Source organism: Durio zibethinus, chromosome 21, assembly GCF_047325235.1.
Source record: "Durio zibethinus cultivar Kanyao isolate XHJ-2024 chromosome 21, ASM4732523v1, whole genome shotgun sequence".
Lineage (NCBI taxonomy): Eukaryota > Viridiplantae > Streptophyta > Magnoliopsida > Malvales > Malvaceae > Durio > Durio zibethinus.
The window spans coordinates 9,057,256-9,068,855 of NC_143182.1; the positions used below are offsets into that span (position 1 = coordinate 9,057,256).

At 29.8% G+C, this 11,600-nt stretch overlaps 2 protein-coding genes and 1 pseudogene across 3 annotated transcripts; 2 read left to right on the forward strand and 1 right to left on the reverse strand.

Annotated features, from left to right (window-relative positions):
• The first annotated feature begins 32 nt into the window (after positions 1-32).
• LOC149512856 (uncharacterized) lies at positions 33-1,182 on the forward strand. The gene has a single exon (XM_089750394.1). The coding sequence runs from the start codon at positions 756-758 to the stop codon at positions 1,053-1,055; it is 300 nt and encodes a 99-aa protein (XP_089606520.1). The 5' UTR covers positions 33-755; the 3' UTR covers positions 1,056-1,182.
• A 2,120-nt stretch (positions 1,183-3,302) lies between these two features.
• On the forward strand, positions 3,303-4,351 carry LOC149512857 (ylmG homolog protein 1-1, chloroplastic pseudogene; annotated as a pseudogene). The gene has a single exon (XR_016331314.1). The product of XR_016331314.1 is annotated as a ylmG homolog protein 1-1, chloroplastic pseudogene (transcript).
• A 106-nt stretch (positions 4,352-4,457) lies between these two features.
• Positions 4,458-9,564, reverse strand: LOC111305469 (embryonic stem cell-specific 5-hydroxymethylcytosine-binding protein). The gene is made up of 8 exons (XM_022903043.2): positions 9,274-9,564; positions 9,024-9,180; positions 8,238-8,323; positions 7,441-7,553; positions 7,149-7,214; positions 5,478-5,578; positions 5,301-5,366; positions 4,458-4,973 (listed from the first exon to the last, which is right to left on the reverse strand). Exons 1-8 carry the CDS (start codon positions 9,366-9,368, stop codon positions 4,578-4,580), a joined length of 1,080 nt encoding a protein of 359 aa, XP_022758778.2. The 5' UTR covers positions 9,369-9,564; the 3' UTR covers positions 4,458-4,577.
• Positions 9,565-11,600: the final 2,036 nt, after the last annotated feature.

An 11,600-nucleotide genomic window follows, 5' to 3' on the forward strand; every position in this document is an offset into this window, starting at 1 on the left:
CAAAATTACTCATTATATTCTTTTGATTTTGCAAACGACCCCGTATGTGTATTTGAAATCAACTTTACAGTGATTTTTTATTTCCTGATTTTCTTATCTTTTTCTCGTCATCAGGCCACTCTAAATTACGAATGACAAGAAAATGACCCAAGTAGAGTCGCACAAGCGCCTGGGACAAAACATTGTTATACAAGGTTTTAAAAATCCAGTACTTTAGAATTGGCAGCAGCATCCAACAGCTACCTGCTCTGGGGATCCAAAATAATCTAAAGCCCACTCCCCAGCCCTGGGAAGAAGCCCAATTGGAAAGATTGATAAAAAATGATGACAAAAGGTTAAAGTTCTAACCACCTCAAGTGAAAGTTCAACAAAGAGGAAACTAGAGAATAAGAAGACCCTGTCTCTTTTATTTTTCCTGGACAAACGTGTGATAAGGCATGATTGATTCCTTGGTGATTGATACCTCTCACCTACTAGTTTTCTTTGAACTCTTTTGAAGCTTGATCAGGAGCCCCCATCTCTTCTAATCATTACTACCACAAGCCTCAAGATTAAAGAATAGAATAAAAACCCTCCCTAAAGACAATTTTTTATTCTACTTTTTAGCATCATGGCTTCAGCATCATGATTGTTATAATTGCTGCCATTATGACCATCATGATTACTAAACCTCGCTCTATCTTTACAGTCAGTATATAAGAAATTAAGGGCAAATTGACTAGACACACTTAGCACAACGGTTTTTTTTTGAAAGGATGCTGAAGAGAGGTTCCATAACCATACCAATGTTTCCAAATTCAACACTGTTGGTGGGGTGGTGCCGGGGGCGGAGGCGGCTGCGGAGGAGGAAGGGAAGCACCATACGGCTGGGGAACAAGACTAAGCGACGAGGGTTCTGCCTAGGGTCACGTCCAGTGGTTCAATGGGGGGTCATGGTAGGTCCTCTGAAAATGCTGAAGAAGATCATCATGGAAATCACACCGAAGGAAAAGTTGATAGAGGCTTATTTTATGTACTTGCCCTTCTTACGCCCTCAATTATTTCCCTTGTGTTGATATAATTTGGTCACTTTCTTTCCTTTTTTTTTCTTTGGTTAATTTGTTTTATTTTTCTTTTCTTCTGTTAATCATGTACTCATCTGGTAAAAACAAATTCAATCAAGCGTTGCCAATCTTGACCAAATCATGAGGCCTGCAGCTCGCATATGATATGTTGAAGATTGAACATCCTTCCAAAAATGCTTGACACAGAAACTGAAACATAGCAAATTCTTCCTCCCTCTCACTCGTTTACATTTTTGTTCCTATTTCTATTCTAATGTTTGTTGATAATTGTCAATTATGTAGTTAGTCAACTTAAGTGAATTGAGCTAAAAAGATAGATTGGAATTTGACTGAAAAGATTTGTAAGTTAGCTTTTAGGAAGATTGCTCATGAGATTACTTTGTCCCCAGGCACTTGACTTTGTTCCTTTCCCAGTGTCAACCCCAGTACTTGACCATAAAAACCATCAACTTCCATTGCACGAACCATTTAATTTGTGCATTGGAGAGCTGAAATATTTGAGCAACGCCAAAATCCAAGTGCTCCAACTTGCCACTGTCATTATCTGAAAGTGAATCCCAGATTGAGATACATCTTAGAGCAGGGGAATTGAAAAAGGTTTAAAAGAAACGATGCCAGTTTCTTCTTCATCATTCATTTCAATGGCTTGGCAACAAAACCACTTTGATGCAATTCTTTTTAATGGTAAACGATTCTTGAGTTTTGTTCAAAACATGCATTTGGGCTTGGAAATGAAATATATGTACTCTGTTTTTTAGGTGACAAGTAAGAGGTTATCCAAGTAATTTACACGATAAATATGGTAAATTGTTCAAATAAAAATTTTGTTTTCTCTGAACCATTTCAGTCATATCACATGCATGGTTTGCTTTTTGTTTATAATCATGGTTTCTCGATTTCGAAGTTATGAGGGATTTTTGGGTTCAAATTATAGTAAATCAATCATTCAAATCCATTTGTATCTCTTTTAATTAGCAATTTTTATAGGTATATTAAAAAATAGTTATACATCTTTCATATTTTAATTTATTACAATAAAAATTTTCACTTTGTAATTAAGTTTTTTTGTATGAAATATCTTAATTTCACAAAATAAAGTAAATATTTTATGATATGAAATTAAATGGTTAAAACCACTTATTACTTAAGCTTATATATTTATATTTTATAATTATTTTTCTATAATATATATAAACACGGATACTAAAAACTTTTGAACTAACAAAATGACCATTATTATTCACTATATTTATAATTTTTCATTTTGAATATTTTTATTATTAATAAAGTTTATTAAATTTAAAATTAAAAATTTTAATTGAATTGAATGACTTTTATTAAAATGGATTTATTTGATAATAAAAAATAATTAAATTTTTCATTGAATTACTTTTTTTTTAAGTTTTATTTTTTATTAATTTTAAAATACAAATATTAGAAATATCAATTTTATCCAAACTTGATGAAATTTTTTTTTTTTTATTGTGAAGATGGGTATTAAATCTTGATGATGGGGATAAAGATATATATAATTTTAAATTTTTTATTGAATATGGGTACAAAGATAATATAGTATCCCTCTCATACTCATATTTGTATTAAATATATTTATATATATTTAATAAATTAAATTTTTTATTTAATAATATATAAAATTTATTTTAGATTAATTATAAAAATATATATTTATAAAAATTTTACAGAAATGTTTAAATAAAAATTTAAAAAAATTAATTTTTTAAAAAATTATGAATAAAAAAATAACTTGTACCCATTAAATATTGACAAGATGAGAATGAAGATAAATTTGAGATATTATTTGTGTATGGGTAAAGAAATGTGTACAATACATAAAACTATAAATAAAAATAAAAAAAATTTCAACACCCTCATATTTTATTCATTGGTATTCTTAGTAAAAATAGTTTTGTATTAATTTAATATATTTTATATATGAAACTAATTTTACATATTAATATAAAATTCAATTAATATGTATTTTAATTTTAATTGTTTATATAATACCAATATGTAATTTATTTTTACATTGTAATTTTTTATATAGATAAACTTTCGGGTGTGACGCACATGATAATATATTAGAATACCAAAAAAAATACAAATTGTTACTAAAAAAATAAAATAAGCTGACCGCAGGGAAAAAAGCAAGAAAGATTTTTAAATTTGTGTTTTTTCATATGTTTTATTATTTATTTATTTTAATTTTAATTTTAAGAAAGAAAAATCTCCACGTTGCGCGAATAAAATTAAAAATAAATCACCCTAGAGAATAAAAATAGTTAATTTTACAGTGTTTGTAAGATAGTCAAAGGAAAACGAAAGCCTTCTAACTCGAAAGTCCACTCAGAATAAAATGGATAATATAAGTCTTCGGCAGTGACAACACTTCCCTTCCTCGTAATCTCAAGCCCTTCTTTCTCTTTCCGTCTGTTTCTCCAGAAAAAAAAATGACTTACCAAACATGTTGTTACTCAGCCAAACCCTCCTTCTCCGAGCTTCAATCTACCTCCCTTCACGAAACTCTAATTCCCGAACCTTCACCTCCAAACCCAGTTTCCTTCCCCCGTTTCTTCCCATTATACCCTCAAAGCCCAACACGAAAACCCTCAAATTTACCACTTTAGCTTCCGTTTCTCCATCCCCAACAATACCTTGCAAATCCCCCCAAATCCCAACTCAGTCCTTCTCCTTAGCCCTCTCCGCCACCATTATCCTCACCAAAATTATCCAAAATTTTACTCTCAAAACGATCTCTCAGAACCCTAACGCACTTTCCACCATAGGCCTACTCTTCTTCGCTTCCTTGAAGGACCACCCAAGCAGATATCTCAACACCCCATTGACGGTGGCGGCGGCGGCAGGTTTAGCTAAGTGGCTTAAAATTTACAGTGCGGTTTTGATCGTTAGGGTTTTGCTCAGTTGGTTCCCTAACATTCCTTGGGACCAGCAGCCCCTTCCGGCAATTAGGGATCTCTGTGCTCCTTATTTGAACCTGTTCAGGAACATAATTCCGCCGATTTTCGATACCTTAGACGTTAGTCCACTTCTGGCTTTCACCGTGTTGGGGATTCTCGGCCGGCGTCTCAAACACAGTGGACGAATGTATTGATTGCTTGAGCCGCAAGGAGAGCAAGAAATCATAATTCAAGTTTTAGTATTAGCTTATCATAATTCATGAATATGGTGCAGATATAGAATGCTCTGTTTTTGTTCTCTTTTAATGAATTTATATGGAGGAATGCAATATGACTCTTCTTTTTATTAAACTCTAGAATTGTTAGAATTCGAAAAGCAGATTCGGTTTTTGTAATGGGAATTTACTATTTAGACGGAATTTGAAGGTTTTCTTGTCGTCAAACAAAGAGTTCAGCATGCTTAAAATGCAGATTTGTATTTGCCACAAAATCCTACTTTTAGATCCTGCCTACACATGCAGCTGCCATATAGTTAATTTGTTCCTTGAACTAACCAAATGCACCATCGTGGAAGAAACTACATTTTCCCGAAGTATGAAAATAGTGTGGGTTGCTTATTACCACCACCCTTGATGTTTACCTTTTTCCTGGCTGGACTTGTTTCGATTTCATCTTTAGATGGCTTTGTATCAGCTAAAAACTCCTCGTAGTCCCTCTTTGTTTGGCTCTTTTCCACATCCCCGAGAGATGGGACGGGAACACTAGATTTTGAATCATAGTCCCTCTTATCAGTTGAGGATGTATTTCCTTCATCATCTGTACTGTTAGGTTCCTCCTTTGGGTTCTTCAACAAATTTGTTTTGACAGATTCATTACACAAAATTTTCTCCATGTTTGATTCTTGTTCCTTTTTAACTTCCCGTGTTGAGAAAAACTTTGAGATTGAATTCTTTTCCTGTGTCTTCAATGGTACCTACCAAACACAGTTGAAGAGGTAATTAGTGGATTCCTTGGAGTTCAACCACGAAATGAGGATTTTCTAGTTAATGCAACCTTTTCGGTTCTTTTCAATCAAGTACATAGTAATTTCTCAACCAAGCTTTGCAGAACAAGGCAATGAATCCAAGGAGTCACGGGAGATGCAAAGCTACTGGCTAAATCTTCCAACCGTTTAACATGATTACTGTGACCAAGGGCTTCAGGAAACTCATTATTTATGGTTTATCTAGACCTATGATCTGGAGTAGCTGATGAATCCCTAGCCTATGATACCACATTACATAATTCCTACGTGCCCTACCTCTTTAACACACTCTGGTCCTTCAAAAGACAGCTTACCAATTGCAGGAGTCACTGGATAACACACCTGAGTCAAATTTTAGCATATTAGAAAAACAAACTCACAACTTCATTATCATTCAACATATCTAAAAGGCAGATATATCCTTGTAATTTCTCAGATTCGTAAAGCTCTTACCAAATCTGGATTTTCATATGGTTTAAGCAGAGTATCAAATTTAGAAGCATTTAGCCATGTATCTGTTGATCCCTTGTCACCTAAAATTACCGGCATCCTGTCTGCAGAGACATTAATTGAAACTCAAATTATTCAAGAACATCTTCCTCTTTTATGAGCCAGAAGATCATGAGGAATGGGGGAACAGATAGAGAACAAGGCCAATCTTTTACGTGCTGGAGATAATGAAAGGAAAGAGATACAAAACAAGGCCAAAACACTGGCAATAGTAATCTGCATCTATAGAAAACTGACAACATTTTCCTCGATTAGTGCCTAGTGGCATATATCAGCTCCATGGCGTCAAATAGACTCATGTATGCAAATTTAAGTATTAATGATTCCCAGACATAGCGTCAAAATAGACTGACATATGCAAACTCAAGTATTTATGATTCCCAAGACAATTAAATCATATTTAAAGTCATTCTTATTATCAGATAATAATCATGATCTTGAGCCTTTTTTTAATCATGTCATTAACATAACTTACAATTGTCACATTATTGTGGCTGAGTCAGGTGACAGTTACATCCAAGTGAAAATCTAGACATGATAAAGAAATGGTAGCTAAATGAGATAAAATATGTACAAATAGAAAGAAAACAAAATGTTCCTTTGACTTAATAATACTTCTCATAATTTAAAAAAAAAAAAATTTTCTCATTGATTGCTTATCCTAATGTTAACAATACTTGAAAAAATTTGTAATTCATGGATATTCATACATTTACTATTTACTAAGCTATGTTTTGTGGATTGCAAATTTTTAATCTAATGGTTGCCATTCATAACATATGTTGTTTTGTACTCAACCATTAGAATTGAACTTTTTCTTTCCTTAGTAGGTTGCCATTCATACATGTGCTGTTTTGCACTCAACCATTAGAACTGAACTTTTCTTTCCTTCCTACAAAACAGAGAAAAGGACTCTCTCATGGTTTTCACCAATGAATTTTGCCATCAACATTCCAAATTTAATATTGGTACAAATAAGAAAAACAAAAATCATGGATATAATCGCATAAGTTTCCACGTCACTTCTGTAGTTTCTGTAGTTCTAACATCATCCCCTCTTTCTCAATTTTATATCTACTCCTTTTCCCCATCTTTTCCAGTTAAATAGTAACTGCCCAATTTAATTAGAGTAGTTATTTAAGGGCAATTGAATCTGCTATTATGAATAATTATATTTCTTTTTTGCAAAAAGTTCTTTTTTTTTTTTTTGAAATAAAGTTCATTTAGTTTTTAAGTAGTAATAAGTCAGATCAACATTGATGTTTATATATTGCTTCAGAAAAAAATTGAGTAAAAAACACAGATAGTTATCAACCAGTTACTCCTTTTTCCCTTTCTTTGACTTCACAGCTTTGAGCTCAGTGTGACAAAGCCTCACATGGAAAATTTTACTTGTAAAAGAAGAAAATTGATCTCATAGTATTTATTAAAATGAAACAGAACCTATGCCTATATCAGTCACAGTTTAGGAATATTGCAATGCTGAATATAACAAACTAAGATTCTCATTATAAAGGGTTTACCGACATGGATCATAATGCAAGATTGTGCTCTAATCTATTTAGGACCATATACTCAATAAGCATAAAATAAATTCAAAGAAATATGACTTACCATGAAGCCACTGCAAAGCTGATGAGGAGGAAGTAGTAAGAATAGTGAAAGTGTAAAGTTTCTCACCTGTAGGTAGAAATACACTAATGTTATTCACTGAAATGAATTATAATTTTTAAAAGAATGACCACAGCTTGGATCTTAACAGAAGAGGTATATTATTTCATCAAGTAATAAGATTTAAAGCAGGTGCAACCCAAAAATAAATCATTGCCTGACCTGAATGAATAAAGGACCCATAAAATTAGTTACTGAAATTAAACAGCCTAAAACACATGCGAAAGGGGTTCACCTTCTGAGTTCTCCCAAGAATCATAAAGAGCAGCAAACACTAGAGGCCTACCATCCTTGAAATAAATGTAGTAAGGCTGTTTTTTCGACCCATCTTTCTTCCACTCATAGAATCTGAAGATATAAACAACATAGAAACTATGGAGATAATGACACAATAAGGATGAAAGAGTATGTGCTCCTGGTAAGATAGCCTATACAAATACAAGACCAGAGGCTTTACAAAAAAATAGACCAGCCTTTAAAACGAAGACAAAAACACCAAAGATCTTTGTTCAGCAAGAGATTGTTTAAATTTAACTCCAACAACACACAAACAGTCTCAGTCTGGCCAAAAAGGGCAAAAAAAATGACACGCAGCAAAAGAAAGCATTCAACCTATGATTGCTAACTCCCTTTTGGAATAAGTTTCGATTTGTACAGTCTTACATAAGGAATAAAATCAAATAAAATTTTGATTTTCTCAGATTAGAAAACAGGTAACAAGAATTAATTACTATAATTTCTAACAATACCACTGAAGGAGTTTAATCTCCTCTACAAGCCCATGGAAGACATCAAAAGAAACAGAAATTCTATCCTCCAACATATCATAATGATTCTCAGTTCAGTTTTGGTGCACTTAGGGAAACATTGCTTCAAAAGCACATAATGAGTTGCAGTATTCAGGCTTCAACTATAGCATCTTCACAGAGAAATCAAAAGGCTTCAAAATTTGATTTTACAGAGCATAAGAATAAATACAGCAACATAAAGAGAATGTATGAATTTCATAAAGAGACAATGTACCATCCATACCCTTCAACTGCCACTAAACACCGGCTTTTAGGAAGGAGACGACGAAAAGAAGCTTTTTCACGTACTGACTCAGATCGAGCATTGAACTGTAGATTTGCAAAACATGATACAGAAAAAAAAAAAGAACTTCCCACATTGTGATGCAAAAAGGTATATAGAACAACGTTTAGATAAAGCTGGTAGAAATTTTGGATCTATGATGGAGTTTTAAAGACAAAATGAACTTAAAGCTACAATTTACATACATTGAACCAAATGCAGATATGTTTTTAAAGCGCTGTTTGATTGTTGCTTTTATAAATTAAAGCTAATATTTGTTTTCACTTGTTCAAAAGTTATTAAAAGCTAAAAGTAGAATCATATTTGATTAAAAATATAACATACAATCATTGATTCATTGCCAGATTCACATCTTTTTCATACACTAGTGAAGGACTGTTGTGGGTTGGTAAATCGATTCTCCAAATGCTTTACTCCCTTTGCTTCTCTCGGATGTAAAGGGAGAGGGTGTAATTAGGTTTTAATTTTCTGGTTTTATCATTAGTACCGATAAATAACATACATTCAATCATGATTATTTTCACAAAGAAAATTACGCATTTTCACAATTATGAAATGTAATTGTTAATTTTAATTCCTAGAAAATTTTATTTGCTTTACTTTTTTTTTTTTGTGAAAGCAAAAGGAAAATAACAAAAGCTGGTAATCTAAGCAAAATGGATTTAAATTGAAAGACTATGCAAAGTTCAAAATTTGGAATAAAGGAAGCTTAAATCAGAAGATTACCATCTTGTAAAAGTCAGGCTTATCAGTTTTCTTAGTAAAACTCGGAATTAGTCCCCATTTCATGCAGTGAAGAACGACTCCGTCGGAATTAGATCCATCGTCCCGTCGAACAACCGGCAGGTTCATTCCCGGGCCAACATTATACGACGGACGGTACCTATATGATTTTTAAATCAAATTCCAAAATCGACAAAATCAAATACACGCGCTAAAAAGTAAGGGGAAAAAAGTCAAAACAGAATAATTTTACCGGTCCATGTTAACTTGGCGGACTGGGCCGTCGTTGCGATGGGAAGCTATGAGGATGTCATCGGCGCGAAGAGTACAACGAGCTCTTCCGCACATCTCTTTTTGCTTTGAAACTTTTGTCTGCTTGGTTTTTTGTCAACTGTACGAATACGCTAGCACTAGTATATTTTATGGGCGGGAAGCAAGTGTGGGAGTTTTCTTTTTAGTGCTTCCAAGCGAAGTGTTGGAGAAACCTCGTCATACCGTTGGATCTCAGAGGTGCCTTGAGATCGGTGGTTCTTGTCTAATCAAATCCCCGAACTTTGTTAAAATTGTGCTTGATTTAAACGCGTAGACATGCTGACGTGTCTTTATTCTTTGTGGTTGTTTTTTTTTTTTTTACTATATTGTTATCACGCTTCACTTAGGTAATTTTATTTGATAAAAGTTATTTTAGAGTAAATATTTAATAAAAATGTACAAAAATTTTATTATCAGTATAAATAAATAATACATATATAAAAAAAGAAAACTAACTCGTAACTTTTAATACTTTTTAATGAAAACTTGTAAATAATTAATAAAAGTAGTATTTAATGCCAACAAATTCATTCGATTTGAACTCTTGATGCATAAATAAATAATATAAACTTAATTTTAATGATTCAAAAGAATCAAAACCAAAAACTTATATTTTTACATAGTATTGAAAATTATAAAAATAAAATATATAAATTTTTTTATGAAGTTATAAATACATGAAAAATTATAATTATAATCAAATATTATATCATTGAATAATCAATTAATAAATTAAATATAACTAAATAAATCAAATATAAAATCAAACTAATCTCACACACGGTATAACTTTAACTTAAGAATTTAGAGTTCTAAAGCTTCCTTCTTGCTATTAAGCTAGTAAAAAGATATAACTTTTAAATATATATAAAATATAATCATAATTATTATTTATGTATGAAGAATTTAAATAAATACACCAAATCAATATATTGACATGAATAATCTGGATTTGATTCAGTAATATTTATATTATTCAATAAATATGAATATAAATTCAAAGTATTAAACTTAAATGACAATAAACATTAACTATATTCATTCATAATTATTTGGGTTCATAAATATTATAATTTCATAAATAATTAACTTCATATATAATTATATTTATTTAACTTAAAATAAAAATAATTAATAATTCACTGCACCTCAATTTTACATTTTTATCTCAACAATATTCTTTTAATCTAATTTTATCCATACACTTAAATTATTAAGATTAAAATAGTTTTAATAAAAAATAAAAAATAAAATTATATTTATACTCAATTCTTTTATTTTAAATTATTAATTTTTTAATATTTTAAATGTTAAATAAAATTAAAATATTTATTAAAATAAAATTTTATTTTTAGATTATTACTTTTAATCTTTATATTTTATTTGTTCATTCTTTTTCATACAAACACAAATTTTATAATTAATTTTAATTTTATTATTACATTATTCAATATCACAATTATAATAACTAATTTCATAACTATTATTATTTTTAATTTCACCAAAATTTACCTCATTAATCTTCCAATTAAAACTGAATAACTATGAGGAGAATATTGAGTTGAGACATTTTATGTTTGATGTTATATTTGGATACATATAAATAAAAGAAATGAAAGGAAAAAAAAAGAAAAAAAAATATTTTAAAAGAAAAGAAATGAGACATGTACTCATTTGATAGTTAAAATTAATAAAAAAAAGAATTATAACAATTATTGTTTCAATAAATAGTAAAAAAGATAAAAAATAATTCATTATAATATTTTTTAAATTATATTTTTTTTATAAAATAACATATAATATATAAATATATATTTATACTATTGATTTGTATAAACAAATATTTTTAAACAAAATTAAATATGTTTAATATGGTAAAATATATTAGTTAGTTGTTGATTTATTTTTATTTTATATTTAATTTAATTTTTTATTTTTTTATAACAATTTGGTTTGTTTTGTTATTAAAATTTAAAAAATTATAAAATATTTATAAACTGTGATGTTATATAAAATATTTATAAAAAAATTTTATTTTTATAAAAAATATTAATTTTATAATCAAATAAAATATCATAATAAAAATATAGATATAATAATTTTTTTTATAAAAATAATTTTTTTTTAATATTTCTTTCCTTAATTTTTTCTTTAAATTGAGATATTAAAAAAATAAAAATTACAAAAAAATTAAATTTTCACCTCTTTTATTTTTTTTAAAATTAAAAATTTATTTTATTTTTATTACTTTCTTTTTTTTTTCCCTTT